Below are 20,215 nucleotides of genomic sequence, written 5' to 3'. Positions count from 1 at the left end.
CTTGGGCTGTTTAATGAATGAGCCTCCAGTTACCTCCTATGTGGGTTCCTTACACACAGGGCAGTGAGAGCACAGCAAGATTTTGACTCATAAAGCTGCTATATGGTTTTCTTTTTCAGTTGGAACTGGCAGAGTTTGTCCCTACAGGAGGGAGTTTGCATCAGTGCGACACACGTGGCTCACAGCTGTCCTGCAGTTGTGCTCCTGAGCAGCCCAGTACCTGCAAGGCTTCTGCCTTCACTGCAGATAAAGCAGACCCCAGAAGCCACGCTCAGGTCCAAAATTGTGTTGAGGAGAGAACTGTGCTCTATCAGATAGAGAAGGCTTTGAGGTGAGGTGGTGACAGGAAAATACAGGGCTGCAGGAATAGCCTGAGGACAGCAGGGAAGTGCTGTTTCTCCTGGGAAGCATTGGCCATCATGTCCTGTGACTTCAGTATCATTTCTAGGTAGAAAATGTTATTGAAATGCTGAACAGTTGTTGTTTTTTTTGTTTTTCCTTTTTCTCTTCCAGCAGCAGCATGCCCCAGAGACAGGCAGCTGCATGTTCATCCCACAGGGATGTCACGTATCCTTCTGGTGGCACCTGATGTTTGATTTTATGGTGCAGAAGTTGCCCAGGTGGTGCTTTTCCTTTCTCCTAAAAGCAGCCCATGAAGTGCCAACAGCTGTCTGAAGCAGCATGCCCAGACCCCGACCACCAGCTCACTATACCAGTAAGCATAAACTCCCACCAACTTCAGCATTTCTTTATGGAATTATTCTAGCACCTTAGGGAGGCAAAGCTAGTGGGTGACACGGTGCAACCTGGTGGAGTGACTGCTACAGCGTGCATGAAACACTCAACTGTTTCTCCCAGAGCTGAAATCTTTTCCTGCAGCCCATGGCCATGTTACCCCCTCCCTTACCACCCACTCGCAGCCCTACAGAGGCTCTCAGCACTTTATTTCTTTTTCTGCTCACATTTAATACCACAGACACAGCTGACACTCAAAACGCTTACGTGACATTAGGTGCGCGATCGGTTCGTTTACACGGACATGTAATTAGTGAGCTCACATCTTCACAATATTTTCAAGACTCCTCGATTTCTTGTTTCCCTGAGTTGCATGATGTCTGCCACCAGATCTGCTTGTCAGCAGACGGCGAAGGAAAGAACAAAAGGAACAGAAAGGCAGAAGTGGTCAGAGACAAAAGGGGAGAAGATGCCACGGGTGCTGCTCTCCTAACAGGCTCAGCCCATGCCAGAGGCTCCGATGAGGTGAGTCTTGCTAGGCTGTCCCTCTGCAGCTCCCATCTGCTGCTGCTCCTGAGGTTTGCCCCCCGCTGGGACAGGCTGCAGCCACCCTGCCCAAACAACAGGTACAGAAGGGGCCAAACTCTTTTCATTTATACCTGAGCAGCACCACCAGCAAAGGCATAACAGGAAGAAAGCGGACAGTAGTCAGCAACGGGAGCTTAGGAGCAATAGGAATCTTGTGGACAGACAATTTGTTACGTAGAATCAGTTGTGGGCCAGCTGGTAATAAATAGTAGAACCAAATAAATAAAAGCTGCTATTGCACATGCACACCCTCAAGCTCTATTAGCTGGACCACAACATCTATATGTATAGGTGTGACAAGAGATGCAATATAAGGCATACAGATTAGCATAAGGTGTGGAAGGTTTTCTGGTTTGATTTGGTTTTTAATGACATATTTGAATCACAAAAATCAGTTGAGATTTAGATTTTTATGAATCAAGTATGAGAACGTGTCTGCCTATGAGTTTCAGGTCTAAAAGTGGATATGATATTGCAGCACACCAGTGCTGCCACAACACGGGCTCTGCTGGGGCACAAGGTGCTAAGGACTGACTGCTCCCTACCCAGGGTGTCTTACAGGCAGACCTGCCCTGGGGCTGCAGGGTGCACAGGCACCGATACTGAAACAATCATCAGCTCCCAGGTTTGGGTACGGTAAGTTGCTCACATTCAAGCTGAGCGGAGCAAGTAGAGGTGAGTCAGCTGGTAAAACAAAAAGATGACTGTGGGAGATTGCATTCCCGGTCTTCACAGCAGTCCTGAAGGCAGCAACGTCCTTGTCCCACTGATACACATCCCCCAAATGTTCCAGTACAGCCATGTTTTATGCCACTGGGATGAAGATTTCTTTTCATTTCTATTCACACATGATGTGAGGGTCATTAATTTGAGCGTGTTTGAAAACTGCCCGTTTTTATTTCTCCTTTTTGGAACTTGTTTTAAAAGTCGAGATTATGAAAAGCGTATCAAATTCTATGTTTATTACTTTGAAAAGGCAATTAAATGTTCCCTCTTTAGGGCCTGGCTATATGCTAGCAAAATTCATAGCAAATCTAAAGTTAACCCTGGAAAAGCTCAGCTTGTGTTTAGCAGCTGCCGGAGTCACGTGGGCTCTCAGTAGAGCCAGGCTATGTTTGCCTGTTAGAAATGGGAAAGCCTGGCTCCCCTGTGTTAAAAAAATCATATCTGAGAATCATAGAATGGTTTGGGTTTGGAAGAGACGTTAAAGTCCATCCAGTCCCAACCCCTGTCACGGGCTGGCTGCCTCCACCAGCTCAGGCTGCCCAGGGCCCATCCATGGCCTCGGGCACCTCCAGGGATGGGGCACCCAGCTCTGGGCAGCAGTGCTGGGGCCCTCCCTGCCCTTTGGGTAAAGAATTTCCTCCTAACATCCAACCTAAATCTGCCCTCTTTTAGTTAAAACCACTCTCCCTCATCCTATCACTATCGCCCCATGTCAAAAGTCAGTCTCCATATAAGCTTCCTTCAGATTTCATATGGACAAAAGCAGCAGACAAATATCACTTGGTTGTTGCCAAACGCTGTAACCACGTCTCTCCTTTTATATTCTCAAGGTGTAGGTCATTTTTAGAAATCTTTCACTGCCTATGTGACACCTCCCAGCAAATCCAGGTGACAACACAAGTCCAGCTTTCCTTGTGTCTTGCCCCACGTCCCCTCCATGATGGCTCTCTGGTAACACCGGTGTGTGATGCTCTGGCACTGGATCCCTTGTCATGTGGCGACAGTGGGTTCTGTCCATACACGTGAGCTGTCCTGCTTGGTGCTGGAGAGTCTTTTCTTTGGCAGGGTTTTGAGTCCGAAGAGCCGGCATGCGGCGACGCGGTACTTCTTGGACATGATGTTGTAGAGGATGGGGTTGATGGCTGCGCTCAGGTAGAAGAGGACAAAGGAGACCAAGTTGCAGTACTGGCTGATCACTGCTATCTCCAAGGATCCAGCTTCGAAGGATTTGGAAAATAAATATCGTCCTACGTGAAAAGGCAACCAGCAGAGTATGAAAGCAAATACCACCACAACTAAAATAAAAAACAGCAGAAGAAAGTGTGTTAACTGTGAGTAAGGGGGGAAAAAAAGGCTGATTTAAATGAAAGAGCATTCTCTCTTTTCAACCAATTAACCCCCAGGTGGGAAATGGAACCCCAGAACTTTTCAGGTTTCTCCTAAGTATGTTTTCTGGCAGGGTAGATTAGCAATACTTAAAATGAATCGATTGCACCTAGGCAGCCCGCCTGTATACCGCACAGCTACGCTGCTGTAGCACACACCTGAGCTATCAAGTCATCTTTTCATAAAAGAACAGAGTTTAAGTGTTGGAACAGTGACAGAAATTATAACATAATCTACCACCTGCACCTACAAAGGTAGACTCAGTGCTGTGATTTACAGTGAAGGATTCAATCTCTGGCAAGCAAAGAGGTTCAAGACAAAGGCCAAAGGACAAAAATACCCCACCTGGATCTGTAGGGCACATCCAACAGGGTGACAACAGGCAGCGCTGCACCCTGCCTGTCTGCCTGTGCACTGGCACACGATTACTCCAAGGACAGAAAGGCTACATGCAATTTACAGCATAGTCTGCAGCATGCAGCTGAAATTCAGAGTATCTGCTTTCCTGCTCTACCCAACAATTTGATTTGTTTTTACTCCTTCTTTTTTTGCAGTTTCTCCACTTGGGAGATTCAGCCGAAGTTTCCATGGCTCACAAGGATGCTCTGAGGTTTAATCCAAGTGTTGATCGCTACCACTGTGGTCATTGTACACAGAATATTGAGCATAGCCGGTATGTTTGCAGGTAAGTGTGCACATCCCTCCTAACTGGGGTTTTGAGGATGCAGTTTGATCCTCACTGGTGCAGAATCCCCTTGATTTCAAGAGGAATGCATTATGAAAGCTCCTTTCAAAGTCAGGCTCTAAGTTTGGGTGTTTAATTACTATCCTAGAGGCATATAATCTTTCTACAGTTGCAACGCTATTGTTAGTGATGCTAATCCCATTTAATCGATGTTCCATGACTCGCTGAAGACTTAGGAAGCGCCTTCAAAATTTCAGGCAGAAAATTAAAAGCAGTAAGAGCAGCTTGCATTGTGCATCTGCTGCTATTGAGCCCTCACTCACTTCTTTTTTCTGCCCAGCATTGGGCTGTTTTCATCCTCAGAATGCTGGCTTTGCCAGAGGAAGGGCTCACCCCTGCCATGCTGTTCCCAGCCCTTGCAGAAGAAGCAAAGGTGTCTGAAATACCGTAGTGCTGGCGGCAATACTTGGGGGCAGAAATAAGCACATACTGTTTTGAAATTCCTTGCTGTTAAGTATGCAGATAGATAAACATGGTACATGCTGGCAATTTACTTATTGTAAATAGAGATCCATAATCCTGAAGCTCTAGCAGCGTGAGTGAAGGATTGCTTCCAAGGTCACACTTACCCACCTGAACTAATTCTATTGATTGTAAAACGTGGCTGAAAGGGATCAAAGAATGCCTCAGGTTTTATTATTTTTGGTGGTAGTAATACTAAAGCAGGGCACTCACAAAAGGTCGGGTATGCTCCTATACAGTAATGAAGCCCCTTTGGGCACACTGCCACTTCTCCTTCTGGCTCATTAGCCCTTCACCTCTGCCTTGCCTTGGTACCTGTGTGAAGCATCCCATCCATGGGAGCTCATGCTGGGATCTGTCAGAGCAAAAGCACGCAGCGGTGCTCAGTGACCGAGCATGGATCTGTGCAGCAACTTTGGGTTCTGTGCAGACAACTCCCAGCACATGCTTGTCAGGAGCTGCCAGCATCCCTGCGCTAAATGTGCTCTTCTGTGTGCCAGCGGTGTCTGTTGTTTAAGTCATGCAGCAGTGAAAATACAGTCAGGACTGACAGTGTCTGTCATCTCCATCCTGTTACCCTGGAGTCAGTGGGAATTTAGGGGCTTACAGACCCTAAAGAAGACAAAATGGTCACTGTTCAGCAAAGGCTGATGCTTTTCTAATACAAAAATAAGATCACTTTCCATCATCTTAAACAACCACTCTGCTAAATTACCCCAATTTGCTAAAAATGCCTTTTCATTTGGAAGTCGGTGCACATCATACCCTGCTTGCTTAGTCTGCAGCTAACTTTGTGGGGTTAGAAGAAGTTAGTTTGAAAATCAAATAAACCATCCTCTGTAAATAATGTTGGTTTCCACAACCAAAGATGTTCTAAAAATCTCCAGGGCAAGAGCTAATTGCAATGGGGGTATTTGTCTTTGTCAGAGGTTGTTATTAAAATCTCCTTAACTGTTTTAGAGTCCCCAGCACCAACCGGTTAGAAATAAATCAAAGGAAAAGGGAGAGTTGTTCTGCAATTACCTTAAAGTGGAGCCCTTCGTAGGAAAGGTTTTAAAATGATGCTTTCCTTTAGAAGCAACGACAGTGATCTGGCACTGCTCAGCCCCCCTCTCTTGCACACACACAAACACGCACACTTGCAAACACAGGGGAGCCATACCTAGCATCTTCACAGTCTGCTTGTTGTTCTTGTCCCTGATGACAGTGCTTGGACCGATGTTCTTCCTCTTCCTCCTCCAGAGCTTCCTCCCGATGAGGCTGTACAGCACCGTGAGGCAGAAGACGGGCAGGAAAAAGAAGATGCTGGAGATCCACACCATGATGGTGAGCAGCCCCGAGCGGATGGCGTACTCCGTGGCACGGCACTCGTTGGTGCTCAGCGGGTTGGTGCCGTTCTCGTGCTCGACACCCACCAGGACGAAGATGGGGCCAGCACTAATGAAGGAGACGGCCCAGAGGATGAGGATGACCAGCTTGACCTTCCTCTTGGTGATGATCACCTTCGCTCGCAGAGGGAAGCAGATGGCAACGTAGCGCTCCACGCTGAGCGCGGTGATGTTGAGGATGGTGGAGTAGGTGCAGCTCTCGCTGATGAACTGGAAGAGCTTGCAGAGGAGATCTCCAAAGTTCCAGGGCCGGTACTGCCAAAGGCGGAAGAGGTCCAGGGGCATGCAGAGGAAGATGAGCAGGTCGGAGAAGGCCATGCTGGACAGGTAGAAGTTGGTGGTGGTCCTCATGTCCCGGAACCGCGATACCACCAGCATGGTCATCAGGTTGCCGAGGACCCCGACGACGAAGAGGAGGACGCAGGCGACGGTGATGCCGGTGAGCACTGGTGCGGGGAAGAGGTGCAGCGGGGACTCGCCGCCCGTTCTGTTCTCCGCGCTCCCCTCCCGCATCGTGCCGCTGCGGGCTGCGCATCCCCGCGCGGAGCCGCTCCGTGCCCGGACCGGGGCTGGGGCAGGTGCGGGAGGCGGGGAGGGACGCGGCCCCGCTCCGCCCCCCTTCCCCTCCCGAGCGGGGGCCGGTCCCTCCGCGCGTCACGGCGGGCGTACGCGCTGCCTCCGCGGGCGCGGAGCGGCCCCGCGCTCTGCGGTGAGTTCAGCCCGACGTACCCGCTTTGCTCGTCCTTTCCCTCTGCTCCCCCCGTGGGACGCCCCTCCGGGGCCGGGCGGTCTCCGCAAGTTCCCACCCCCTGGCCGCGGTGCGGGGCTGTCCGCCTAGCTCCGTCCCCATGAGCTTGCTTGCCGCTTGCCGCCGTCGAGGCGGTGAAGGGCGATGGCGTGCACTCTTGGAGCAGCTGTCGCGTTTGGGATGGGTCAGTGCGGCGTTCTCCACGCGTGTAAAATCCCGGCTCCGAGATGCGCGGGCTGACGGGCTCGGGGACGGCTGCGGTCACTGTCCGTCGTTTCGCTGCCCTTGGATCTTGGCAGGAACGCGATAAGGCTACAGACGGGTGAAGCTGCAGCCGTCGCCCTCTCTCTGATTCACCTGCAATTCCGTTCTCATTCAGCGCACCGCAGGCACACTCCTCGGAGCTGCTGGGCTCCCCAGCTGCAGCATCCCGCATCCCTCTGAGACTGATCCCGATGCTGTGCAAGACCCGGCTGAGGGAAGCAGCTCAAGGTGAGCTCAGGGGCAGAACAGGGACCCCCCATCCCCCTCCCCTGCCACCACTCGTGCTCTGGGTGCACCCAGGCATCTGGCTTAATGCAGTGTGGAAACAGAGCTTGGTGCTGCTTTTCACGTGCACGCTCACATATGTATGCCCACCATCTGCTGGTGTTGCTATTTCACAACTGCCAGGCTTTACTGAAGAACAGAGCATAAGCACAGGGCGACGCGGCAGTTACTCTGCCTTCTCCTCAGGATGTGCCTGTTGGCAGCCGAGCACTTTGCAGCACTTTCCATAGTGATGCATTAGTCTTAGTGCCGCCCCATTTCAACATGTTTTGCAGCTCCGCTGGAGTCAGTTATTGGTCACTCCTGTTCTTGCACCATGAGACAATTTCGTAGCAAGTTACTCGAGAGCTGATAAATTTTATGGAGTAGAGCCACAAATTCATTCATTGGAGGGGGGACCAAAAAACAAAAAGGAAGAGCTGATCATCCTCCCACTTCATTTATCCAGCTGCCCATGTAACTGCTTTACTTATTTCTGAAGAATCGTGGGCTGGATGCCACCAACATCCAGCCAATCCAGTATTGCCATGTTGACTCCGACCTAATTTAAATGATGTATTTACATGACAGAGCAGCGGGCAACTGTCCCTCTATAGAATACCCTGAGTTGGAAGGGACCCATAAGGATCACGGAAAGCTGCCAAATAGTTCCTGTTATTCTAAAGAATGCCTTCACTCTTCCCACCCCCATACATACATTCTCAGACCAGTGACACGAGCTGCAGGACCTGGGTGCTCGGCAGAGCAAAGCTCCTGAGGCTGCAGCTGTGACCTTGCAAGGAGCAGCCTTTATTCTCATGAAATTCCTTCCATTTTTGCTGAGTTGCGTCTTGTTAATAATGACCGTTTCCCTTTCCTTTGGCAGAACAGAGCTTCAGTCTTTCAGACAAATCTTGTCCTTTTGTGAAACGGCGCTTCAACTGAGAGCAGATCTCTGTCCTCCTGGCAGCCCAGGTTAGTAATACAGCAAAATAACACTTAATTCACTGGGAGTTTGATGCCCTGACCCACTTGGATCAGGGATTGCAGTCATTCTTTGAATCCAACAGCTTCGCTGCCCTGCTTGTTCAAAGGGGTTTCGAAGCACGATTCAGGAGTGGCTTTTCCTTCTTAGGGTCAGTGCCAGAAAAAAACAGCTGAGTGAGAAGAAAGCAGTCCCAGTTTTTGATTCTTTGGATATTGAAGGCCACATCTTAATGGGGCATAAAGAACCAAAATGCCACTAAGTTGGCGTGATGATGAGTTCAGTGCTTCTGCTTTGCATATACTAAAGGACAGTGGTGAGAGAATATAGAATGGCTGTGAGAGAAGGTGGTTCCAGGCACTCATCTACCTGCCCTCAGCTGCAGGAAAGGTGCTTTATGTTGCCTTACCAACCACAGGGAAGATTGAAGTCACTAATATAGCTGGGATGAGAGAAAGAGGCAGAAGATAAGGACATTTTATGCACACGTTTATCCTCTAACTAAATGAACATCCAGAACAGACACTGCAGAAATACTTCAAAGCAAAACAAAACAGCATTACAGGGGACACTTACCTTTCAGGGAGCTCTGAAAATATTGCTGCTTTCCTTCTGCAGCATTAGAGCTGTACCGAGCACTGGCGGTAAGGTAGAGTTTCTATTGACTGTGTTTTGAGATCTCTGCCCTATGTTCCACTCTTTCCATTCACTCTTCACCCAATAAAGTTTTAATTCTAGTTTATATCATGGTTTGTTGTCATGAAAATATCCGAGGACTTTGAGTATAGATTTATTATGGCTTTCCATGCGAAACGGACTTCAAGGGGGAGATCTGCCATCTAAAAATGATGCGTCTTCTACAGTCCACAGAAAAGCATCTTTTTTTTATTATATCCAGGGGCAGGAGGTGCTTTGACTTTTATTATAAGTATTGTGTTTTAAGAACAGGAGGTAGCAGCTGCTGAGTGCTCTCAAAGGTTATGGGTTAGTACCCATCCACAGTGAGCAGTGCCAATGGAATAGCCACCAAAGAACCTCAAAGTGCAGCAATGACTTTACAGTTGTTTGTATGGAAGTTAACGTTTACAAGTTGACTTTGAAACGCTGTTAGTTAATGGACTAGCAAAGACATGCTCTAACACACTGACTCGGAGGCATCCATGTTAGGTTTGTTTCCAGTGTGCTTCTGCTCCATGTGCCATTAGGTCACAGCGGTGTGGGGATGTTCTTCTTGGGCCACGCGGTGCACAGGTTCCCCTGTCACAGCTATGTTTGTTCTGCATCAGAAGTACAAATGGTTTATTAAATAGCACTTAGTATGAGAGTAGTGGGAGATGAGTCCAGCATTTTTGCAGTGTCACTGTCAACCTCAGGTTCTGACTCAAGGCTGTCCTGGCTTTGCTCCTGGAGGCAGCAGACACCTTTCTGGTGCCATAGGACAAACGGCCCCATAACAGAAGCCTTGTAGCCAAGGGGTGGGGATGCTCACCTGACTCGCACATGTGTGCTACTTGTAGTACACCTTATGACTTGTGTTAGTGCTAGAACGTGCAGGATGGGATTGTGTACTTGTGAATTGTTGGTCATGCTGTCCTGATGGTACTTTGCTTTCTTTGTGAAATGGAGAGAAATAACTGAACTGAATCCACCAGCAGATCCACAGTTCATCCTCTCAGCCCTCATCCAGCAGCTGTAAGGCATAAACAAGGATGGCTTTGTACAAACCGAGGATTATACAAGCTGAAGAATTCAGTCAGACAAAATCAAGTGCCTTGAAGAGGTGTTTGTTCCTTGGATTCTGTTGTGATCGCATTGTTAGTTTCTAAAAGGCAGTCTGAACCTTGGATTCCTTAAGTGTTCATTCATCTAGTAAGTGTTACATGTTCTGTGTTCAGTGTTACCTGTGTCAGACGAGGAACATGAACTAGGTTAGCACTGACAGAGCAGCCAACAGAAAGGGGAAGCTGCTCAGACATACTCCTGCCCCAACCTGCTGCCCTGTGGTCCTGAGCACCGGCAGTCAGACAGCATCTGTCACAGCCCAGTGTCCAATTTGATGTCACCTGGAAGACTTTCCCAAGGAGCTAATGGAGATGGCACTACTGGCTTAGCAAAGCTACAGGAAAGGAAGTGCTGTTAGAGCAGGCAGCAGTGTGGTGCTTTGGTACTTAGCAGGGATGGATGCCCTGTCAGGCAGAGGAGAATGGGTGTTTTTTTGTTCATGGGACGTAACATGCAATTTCTGTCTGAACGAATGAATGGAAGAGAGAGTTCTGAGGGAAACAGCTACAAATGTCCATGTTACCTAGACATTAAAAAGTCCAACCTGTGAAAATTGGGTCAGACTCCAAATGATCCTAACCCATCTTCTATTCCTGTGACTGAACGGAGCAAGGCACCTTGGAGGAATGAGCAAGTTCTCATCTCAATCTGTTAGTTGTGTTATTTTGATCACTGCATTCAGTCTTTTCTTAGCCCCAGAAATGTAGATGTCATATGTATGAAAAGTGTAATTACAGATCTTAAAACCCCAGCGTCTGACCCAGGATTCTTATCTCTTTGCATAGAGTACAAGGAATGCATTCCTGATCCCGCCTGGCCAAGCAAATCCTGCTGCACTACAAGCAATAACAACTACATTTACTGTGAGGCAAAGAGAAGCAGAAAAACAGCAGTAATGAAGCAATGCAAGGTAAAATAACAGGCAGTTAGCTGCTAAGTCCCCTTTCCCATGGAAACACCAGAAAAGAGAGTTGAAATAAAAGCAGACTGTACAAAAGGGATGATTTCTTCCCATCCCCTGCAGGCATCCCTGCGATATGGGGTGAAGTCATGGGGCTGGGCTGCTGCTATGGAAGCCAATAAACACCAGAGTGCTCAGTAAGTATTTACTAAAAATGTTTTATATAAAACAGATGTAGAAAAATTACAACCTTTACGTGTTTACCACAACCCACACCCATATATAAAAATTTGCTACATTCACCATTCATCATGAAGTGAGATGAGTAGTGTGACTCAGCGCAAATGCACAATCAGAAGTTGATACATCTTTCCATTAATCTTCAAACATGTCCTGTCAGACACCTCTTGACAGTCTCTCCCCAGGATAATATCTGGCAAGCATCCCTTTGGATTATTCCATAATAAAACGTGATTATTTGGTGTGATCCTCTGCTCTGCGTGCAGGGCCTAATAGGTACATTTAGATTTAGAAATATAATGCCCAGGAGAGAGCAAAGAATTCCCCATCCTAGTAGATACCGGGAGCCAGAGAGAGAACATTGAATAAAGCAAAAAGTGTCGTAGTTTGTCTTCATGTCAGCTGCAAGCGTCCCCCACAGATCCCGTTCTGTTAGCCCACAGCAGCTACATTACACAAATTGGTTCTTACCCACATCGAGGGCTTCCGACCCTTAAGAAAGCACTGGAAATGCTTTTTCACAGTTCAAATAAAATCTCTTTCAAATAACTTTAAAAAAATATCTTTAACAGAAATTGTTGGAAACAAACAAACAAACAAACAACCTTTCCCTCCCCCCCCACCATGTTCATGCAGGAAGATAAGCAGCCACAAAAGTCAGGTGCCCCCCCATCCTTCTCTGCCAGGCAAAACAGTTTCTGAATTCAGTCCTGAAATTGGGAAGGCAACTCCAGGTATGTTTTCTGTTCTGTGTCAAAACAGATTTGAGTTGGATCCAAACCATGTACTCTAGTATAAACGATGGAGAGATTCACAGATTTGATTACCATTGAAATCGTTATATACGATGCTGTGTTGAAACAGCAGGCTTAAGTTGGACTTGTTGTTTCAGGCTCACACCTGTGTTTCTTTGTCCTGAAAACAAAAGGAGGGCTCTGCTGAAGGTCTCTGCTGTTGTGAAGGTCTCTGCTATTGAAGTGACCGACCAGAGGAGCCCAGGTGAGCACTGGCCCTTGTGCCCCTTCAGTGCCTCTTGTTGACAAAGCGGAGATGAAGGATGCACGTCTCTCTGTGCACAGAGATTTAATTACCACAATGCAAGGTGAATGGGAAGGTTCCCACGGCAACCTTAATATATTTAAAAAACAAACAGGTTCTCTCCTGGCAATATTGTGTTGACTGAAAGTAGCACTCACAAAGCATCTACCTTTTTTGTCCTTTTTTTTTCCCCCCCACTTTGTCCCCATGACACTGCTGCAGATGTGCTCATTTATGCCCATCCAACTTAGACTCACATCCAAGTGCAGTCCCGCTCATAACAATTAGTGGTCAGTTTAAATTTCAAACAAGTTATGAAAGCTTTGCAACCATTCCGACAAACAAAATAAGCATCAAAATAGCGTTATCTGAACTGTAGCTGCTGGTTAAGCATGAATAGTTGCGTATGCTTCCCCTTAAACGTTAGTCATCAGGCTGTCATTCTGCCTTGCACCTTTACATAATCCGGGCCAGTGCAAGTAAACACGGAATAATTGTGTCATGCTCAATTTGTGGCAAATGTCGAATAGGATTCAACATTGAGAGAAAAACACGTTTTTGTTTAACATCAAGTACTTGCTGTCAACAAGTGTAACTGCATTACTGAGGCTGTTGGAGGCACGGTGAAATCTTTGCAGTGCAGCAATTAGGTAAATAGGCGCTGCCGTAATGTGCTGATACCAAAATACTGATTGATTTCAGCACCTCTCCTGTGCCCTTTCAGCAGCTGTTTTTACGTGCGATATACTGATTGGGAGAGAGGTGTGCTTACTCAAGCCATGATCCTGGAAAATGCTTAAGCACATATTTAATTTCAAGCATGTAAATACCCCAGATTTAGTCAGACTGCGTACGCTTAAAATTAATTAGGTGCTTAAGTGCTTTGGGAGATGAGATGACGTGCAGTGTGAGCTTCCGATGGCTTTTCCCCTTAGGGAAACTCTGATTCCAACAAAAAAAAATCCAGAATAGTTCCACTGGGGACTAGGAGGGCTCCCTGCATGAGAGATGCAGATGACAGGTGGAACCTTCCCTCCAGCCCCATTGGCTCCATGGTGCATACAGGACACAGCATGGCACTGGGCTGTACGCAACATGCCCAGCTCGTGCCACACAAAGCATTGCTGACCTGCTGCCAAGCTCCTTCCTGGCCATGGCAGTGAGGGACTGAGTGGATCACAGGGAGCCTGGTTTTACTGCTGTTGTTATGGCGTCTGCTTTGTATCCTGTTTTACGTAATTTTGGGTTGGTCCTGGCTTTGCTTCCTCCAGAGCACAGTTTTTGTATTTTAACCAATCAGGAAGGCTCCAAAAAAGCTCGCTTCCTTGTCCATGTCAACTATATCACTGTTACTGACCGAGACAAAAATCCTGTCCTCCCTTTTCAGCTGGAACACCCCACCCTGATAGATGGAGTAAAGTCCATATTCAGCTTTTTTGGACCAGCAGCTTGTTCTTGCGCTTTTCATGAGCAGAATGGGATCTGGGTAATTTGTCAGTTTGTAAATGTACTGGACGAGCTGCTTGGGATTCCTTATTCGTTCCAACAAACCTGAGTCCTCATTCTCACTTTCGCGGAAGCGAAAGTAAGTCTGTGAGTAGATGTAATAGAAGCCTGTCTGGGGCACCACCAGCTCACCGTTCCACAGCTCCACGTTGTAAAGGAAGGAGTGGCCTCTCCTTGATGACTCCCAGCTGTGGATTTTCTGCCCGATGCCTCTGTGGGACAAGTAATCTACTTGGGAAAGAAGAGAGATGTGAAGTTAAAAGCCTGCAATGTACCTGTTGCGAGCAGACAGGTAGGAAACCTGCCCTTCCCAGAGCAGTTTGTTAGCTCCATCCTCTCAAAACAATTAGTCCGCAATTAAGCTGTTTGGCACTATGTGAGAATTCACATGAAATTCATTATTATTTATTTTTTCTGCTCCCAATTAAAGAGAAAAGCCGATGTGTTGTTACTTGGTAACAAAGTTAAAACATCAATTTGTGGCTGGTACCCTCCGAGCTGATGAAACACCATGAAGCCTTTCATTAACAGGGCCTGAATGTCACATCTCCTTGCCCATAGGTCTGTCGCCATAGCAGCTGGGGCTTGCAACAGAAGGAAATTAAAGGAAAGAGAAGAAGAAAGCTTAACATCAGGAAGAGAATTTTTGTTATCCAATGAAGATTCCCAAGGAGAAGTCAGTGAGGTACCAAAGAGAACAAGCTTTCTTCCCATCCTGTGAGAATCAAAGAATGGCTAGTGTGGAGGGGATAGCAAAGAGCATCTTGTTCCAACTCCCTGCCATGGGGAGGCAGGGGCTGCTCTTCTCCAAGCTCAACAAGCCAGGTTTCCCTAAGACTTTCTTCATAAGTGAGGTGCTCCAGCCCTCTGATCATCTTTGTGTCCTTCCTCCAGACTTGCTCCAACAGCTCCGCATCCTTCTTGTGCTGGGGGCCCCAGGCCTGAACACAGCACTCCAGATGGGGCCTCAGGAGGGCAGAACAAAGAGGGCAATTCCCTCCTTCTCCCTGCTGGCAGCCCAGCATACTGTTGGCCTTCTCGGCTGCAAGAGCACACTGCTGGTTTGTGTCAAGCTTTTTGTCCACCAGGACCTCCAAGCCCTTCTCCACAGGGCTGCTCTCAGCAAGTTCCTCTCCCATTCTGCACATGTATCTGAGACTGCCCCCAACCCAAGAGCAACACTTTGCATGCAGCCTTGCTGAACCTTGCTGGCCCAGTTTTCAAGCCTGTCCAGGTCCCTGTGGATGGCATCCCTTCCACCTACTGTACTGACTGCAGCACTCAGCTTGGTGACATCCACAAACTTGCTGAGGGTGCACTCAATCCCACTATGTCACTGATAAAGACACTGAAGATAGGTCCCTGAGGGACACCGCTCGTGAACGGCCTCCACCTGCAATGAACTGACAAATACATTCTGTGGGACAAGGAGACTCGTGATTTCTTTCTTGCTATTAACTCCATGCAAGTATAAAAGCCTATGTTAACTCCAGCTACAAGTGAGAGGGCAGCTCTGTGACTGCTGCGTGAAGGCTGTCCCTTACTGTGTGGGGATGTGGAGCTCCTCTTGCTGCTGCCCGTCAGGTGTGCTGCTATCCTCAGCGTGGAGCCCTGTGGTGGCTCTTCCCTGCGCGGCAGTGCCTGAGTCCTGTCACCTACATGGGGATGAGAAACGGGGTCACCAGTGAGAAGCAAGGACATATGTGTCTGTCCCCTGCTGAGCGCAGCTGTGCTGTCTGGCTTTAGGTTTTTAACTGGTTAAATTACAAACCAAATGCTCTTGGCTCGTCCTCAGGTCAGGCACCTCACTGCCCCTCAGACCCTTTAGGACTGCCCTTCTGGCTCTGGAAATCTGCCCTCCTGAAACAGGTAAGCACTGTCCTATGCCCTGTATTAACTGCACAACACCCGAGTCCCCGTTTTCTGGGTTTTACAGAACTACTCAAGTCACTATACCCATGTCAGACACCACCAGCAGCTCCCTTTTACCACAATTAATAGAATTATTATCGTACCGTTGATTGCAGACATGTTTTCCTGAAGGATTCTTGACATCATCTGCCAACAAACAGAGAAAACTCATTAGCTTGTCAGCAGAAAGCAAAGGATACAGAAAACTCTCATCTCCCACTCACAGATGCATGCCATTCTGAATTTGATCAACAAGCTAATAAAAAAGCCTATTAATTTGTCATAATGAAGTATTTCATATCTTTTATGCAACCAAACCCTAGGGAAAACGTTTTCAAGAGAACTCAGCCATCTGGGTTTAAATCTCTTGCAAAATCAGACCCTAATGCTTTTCTTAAATGAGATGGTGAAGAAGGACCGGCTTCCATTCACACATTTGGCAGTGCTGCACATCTGTGGGATCTTGGCTTTGGGAAATGACTTTTCATTTAATACCCCTACCTGAGTTTTTAACTCGGGATGTCTTACTTTGTGCAGCTCCCTCCTTCCCATTTGCTGACTGCTGGTTACCCGCAGTGGTGCAGCAGCCCTGCTGATGCTCTGGGATGATTCATCCTGGCTGATGGATGCTGCCCCTGGGTTGCAGCCAGCTGCCTGCTCTGCCCCAACACATTTCTCACTACCCATTCATCCACCCATCCAAGATTTATCTCCAGCAGCATCCAGGCAAGCTTTTTGCAAGCAAGCAGGAGCCGGTGGACAGGTCAGATCTGTAAACACAATGTTTTCCTCCTGCAGGGCTGCAGGGACTTGCAGAACTTCCCGCAGAGGAGACAAGATTTCAGAATGCAAACGCAGGATCCATTCTGGGATGCAAGATTTGCATTCAGGTAAGTTTCAGCCTGAAGTCAATATTTATGCATGAGAGGAGCTCTTCACGTGCTGGAGACGGGAATCTGAAAACAGTTCTGATTTTTCAGCCAGGCTCATTTTCACTTCCCACTTCATCCCGCTATTAGCATTCTTTACATGCTTTAGGATCTAACAGCACCACGCTCCACCACTCCAGCACATCAGCTCCTAAATACCTTTTTGATTAACTTTCCCAGGTGCCACTTCACTTGCCAGCAGGGGTCAGCCACTCTGTCTTTGCTTTCCACCACGTCCAAGTTCTGGATGAGGTCTCCCAGCTCCTCCCCGGTCAGACAAGCAGTGCCACTCTTGGAGTAAGTGTCCCGGAGCTGCAGCAGGAGAACAGCCACCATTTGTCACCTGGGATCTGCTCACAGCCCTCCAGCTGGGGTACGTCACTGAGCTCTCTATGTGTGGGAACACGCTTTCTCTTCTTACAGTTATTTGCTAGTGTGGTACAAGTTGTGAATATAGAGACAGAATGAGCAAGTAATCTTGAGTTTACATATTTATTTAATTATGATGAGGTAGCTCATATGCGGGAATGCATTTATATTATCTCTATGGACGTCAAGTATCTGGGTAACCAGGACCTGTGTGAGTAACCAGCACTCAGACAAACAAACTTTGTGAACATTCAATACTCAGATTAATGTCTTGAATTTGTCACGTTCTGCCTTCAAAGCCTTCCTTTTTGCACGAGGGATTTTCCTTCACAGATTATTGAGGATAAAATCAAGTAGTGAACCGTAAAGGCATTCTCCATTCTGTTTTATTAGCCAGTGCCACTCACAACCCTGCGGTTGTCTATAATGTATCCCACCCATATCCTGCCTGAGGTCTGTGTTTGACCGGACAACAAAGATAACATCTGGGTCCAAACAGAATTAGATTGCTGAGTGCTCATGGCACGGGCTTGTTTGTACCCTCTGGTTCCAGAGGGTAAGTGAACCCTTTGATAAAGAGGCAAGAGCAGCAGAAATGCTGACTCCTGGGGCAGGAGGAGCTCTGGTTGGAGTGGTATTTGAAAATCAGGGCTATTGTTTCAAGAAGTCACACCAAAGTGGTTAAAATTGTGTGGTTTTAAGGAAAAGCAGCCCTTAGAGCTCAGGGCTCTGATGGATTCAGCCATGCTGCTCTGCTTCAGTGAGTTTAGCAAAAACAAGCGTGCAGATGGAGTACTGCTGTCATTCCCTCACCAAATGGGGTAGTGCTTGGCTCCAGGCCTCTCCCTCATATCCGCAGGTAAACAGCACTGCACCTCTGCCTCTCCCTCACCTGTTCTGAACCCCAGCACTTCACCCCTCTGCCACTGCAACTGCATTTTCCCTCCACTAGGAAATCCTCAGGGCTCACAATCTCGTACCAGAACCCACATGGCACTGCAGGGCTGTTTCCCTTATGGGCAGAGAAAGCAAGGCAGTTTTCTGCAGGACTCGCCCAGATAAGGCATATCTGCAGCACTGAGTCTGAGGACAGGGCCTATAAGGAGCGCCCTGTTGTCCCCTCCTGCCCCAGGACTGGGGCTGTGTTCAAAACAAGGAAATGTGTGGCTATTTTCTTTGCAGCCCACATCCTAAAGCACCATGAACTTTATTGTGCTCACATCTCCTCACTTCCTTCAATAGCAAAAGTGCTAAAACAAACGGGTGGATCCAAGCACTCAGATTGGATGGGGAGAAAAAAAGCCACTATCTTATGTTACTTGTTTGGTAGTGAGGAAAATATCAGCATTAGCAGTTTGGTGAAGGTGCAGAAATGCCAGTCCTGAGAACAAGGCAAACAGGCAGACAAAGTCCTAATGCATCTCGAGAGTTTTATTCCATAATAGTAGGACAAGGGGAAATAGATTTAAGTTGAAAGAGGGAAGATTTAGGTTGGATGTTAAGGGGAAGTTCTTTACTAGGACAGTGGTGAGGTCCTGGAACAGGCTGCCCAGGGAGGTTGTGGATGCCCCATCCCTGGAGGTGTTCAAGGCCAGGTTGGATGGGGCACTGTGCAACCTGATCTAGTAAACATGGAAGTTTGGTGGCCCTGCCAGGCAGGGAGGTTGGAGCTTCATGATCCTTGAGGTCCCTTCCAACCCGGGTCATTTTGTGATTCTGTTCCGGGCTTTGTGTAAAGGGAAGGGACAGAGGAGCGCTCTGAACTGCACTCTGATGTTTATGTATTAGTCTTTATTCTCAGTATTTTGCAAGTGAATGAAATGAAATCAGTGCAGCTCCGCGGTGCCATCAGCAGGCAGGGCGCAGCTATAAGCTTAGCAGCAACATCTCCCGCCCTCCCAAAGCACCAACCCCCATCGCAGGCAGCACGCGGGTACCCGCAGCATGCAGGGCGGCGCGGGGTCCCGCCATGCAGCAGGGCGATGCACGTGCAGCCAGGGCACGAGCACTGCAGGACGGTGCGGACCGAGGGCTCAAGGCTCGAGCGCAGCCTTGGAGGCCGTTTTGTGCCCCCCGGCTCTGCACGATGCTGCACGAGGCTCTTAAAGGCGCCGCCCCCCACTCAGCTTTAGTCGGGCGCGTTACCATTGTCTGCGGGACATCCGGAGGGGGAGCTGAGGCCCCGCACTCACAGCTGTGCACAAATACGGGTCTGCAAACTCCGCGCAGAAGAAAAAGCAAACCAACCACAAAAAAAACCAAACAAAACACCCCAAACCGAAACAACCGTAACTTTTAGGAGCAAAAAGCAAGCGCTACCTGCCAGGCTCGCGCCGCCCCGCGGCACCCACCTGCTTCAGCTCGTTGGTGAAGTAAACGTAGGTGACGGCCACGCAGACGGACTGCAGCAGCACTGCAGCCACCAGCACGGCCCCGCAGGTGTGCGCGGGGCTGAGCCCGTGCGCGGGGCCGAACCCCTCCGCGGGCAGCATCTTAGCACCGGGATCGTGCGGAGAGCATCCGTAGCCCCTATAAAGGGCCTCCCCCTCATAGGAGGCGGTGACGGGCCGCCCCCTGCGCGCTCCCGCCTACGGTAACGCCCGTAAAAAACGGCTTCTGCGCTGCTTTGTTTAATACGCCTACCGCGTTCCTACGTGAGAAGTTGTTAGGAGTCGATTGCAAAGTGCGCTACTAACGTGGAGGAGGAGTCCCGCTGACTGCGAGGGGTTGTACCCCTGTCTATCCCTGTCCTGCACGGAGTTCGACTTCGATTGAAGGAAGCAGAGCTCTTCTTTCTCTGTTTACTTTCAAAACGGACAGAAGCGCAAGAGAAACAAAAGTGAAAGCATCTGCTGGACGCTCCTGCATCTCGTAAGGAATCAGAATCATTACGGTTGGAGAAGACCTCTAAGATCCCCAGGTCCAACCCCAACCCATTCCCTCGTGCCCACTGCCCATGTCCCTCATTGACACTGTATTGGAAGTGCTTCCTAATATCCAACCCGAACCTTCCCTGGCACGACTTGAGGCCATCAGCTCTCATCCTATCGCTGTTACCTGGGAGCAGAGGCTGATCCCCACCTCACCACAGCCTGCTCTCAGGGAGCTGCACAGAGCCATAAGGTCTGCCCTGAGGCCTCTCTTCTCCAGACTGAACCACCCCATTCCCTCAGCTGCTCCCCATAGGATCTCTGCACAGACCCCTGCGGCCCCATTACCCTCTGGACGCACTTCAGACTCCAGTGTCT

General features: G+C 48.6%; 2 protein-coding genes across 4 annotated transcripts; both read right to left on the bottom strand.

Annotated features, from left to right (window-relative positions):
* Positions 1 to 954: 954 nt before the first annotated feature.
* On the bottom strand, positions 955 to 6,581 carry GHSR (growth hormone secretagogue receptor). 2 transcript variants are annotated; one of them, XM_072344548.1, is made up of 2 exons: positions 5,805 to 6,581; positions 955 to 3,344 (listed from the first exon to the last, which is right to left on the bottom strand). In XM_072344548.1, exons 1-2 carry the CDS (start codon positions 6,541 to 6,543, stop codon positions 3,040 to 3,042), a joined length of 1,044 nt encoding a protein of 347 aa, XP_072200649.1. In that variant the 5' UTR covers positions 6,544 to 6,581; the 3' UTR covers positions 955 to 3,039. The 2 variants fall into 2 exon arrangements, with proteins under 2 accessions (XP_072200649.1, XP_072200650.1); XM_072344549.1 differs by having other exon boundaries at positions 2,940 to 3,296.
* Positions 6,582 to 11,178: 4,597 nt separating this feature from the next.
* Positions 11,179 to 19,647, bottom strand: TNFSF10 (TNF superfamily member 10). Of its 2 annotated transcripts, none has more exons than XM_072344102.1 (5): positions 19,319 to 19,647; positions 16,758 to 16,910; positions 15,774 to 15,816; positions 15,303 to 15,413; positions 11,179 to 13,989 (listed from the first exon to the last, which is right to left on the bottom strand). In XM_072344102.1, the coding sequence occupies exons 1-5, from the start codon at positions 19,457 to 19,459 to the stop codon at positions 13,541 to 13,543; spliced, it is 897 nt and encodes a 298-aa protein (XP_072200203.1). In that variant the 5' UTR covers positions 19,460 to 19,647; the 3' UTR covers positions 11,179 to 13,540. The 2 variants fall into 2 exon arrangements, with proteins under 2 accessions (XP_072200203.1, XP_072200204.1); XM_072344103.1 differs by having other exon boundaries at positions 11,179 to 13,986; positions 19,319 to 19,611.
* Between the last annotated feature and the right edge of the window lie 568 nt (positions 19,648 to 20,215).

This window comes from Excalfactoria chinensis, chromosome 9 (genome assembly GCF_039878825.1).
Source record: "Excalfactoria chinensis isolate bCotChi1 chromosome 9, bCotChi1.hap2, whole genome shotgun sequence".
Classification (NCBI taxonomy): Eukaryota; Metazoa; Chordata; class Aves; order Galliformes; family Phasianidae; genus Excalfactoria; species Excalfactoria chinensis.
Note: the sequence above shows the minus strand (reverse complement) of the source record. Positions and strands in the feature narration are given on the sequence as shown.

Excerpts from the sequence above, each read along its gene's own strand:
- GHSR (XM_072344548.1), bottom strand. The coding sequence starts at position 6,543 with ATGCGGGAGGGGAGCGCGGAGAACAGAACGGGCGGCGAGTCCCCGCTG. Across the intron at positions 3,345-5,804 it reads GCAGACTGTGAAGATGCTAG|TTGTGGTGGTATTTGCTTTC; the intron begins GTATGGCTCCCC and ends TTTTTATTTTAG.
- TNFSF10 (XM_072344102.1), bottom strand. The coding sequence starts at position 19,459 with ATGCTGCCCGCGGAGGGGTTCGGCCCCGCGCACGGGCTCAGCCCCGCG. Across the intron at positions 15,817-16,757 it reads TGGGAAAGTTAATCAAAAAG|ATGATGTCAAGAATCCTTCA; the intron begins GTATTTAGGAGC and ends GTTTGTTGGCAG. Across the intron at positions 13,990-15,302 it reads GAGCTCCACATCCCCACACA|TAGATTACTTGTCCCACAGA; the intron begins GTAAGGGACAGC and ends TTCTTTCCCAAG.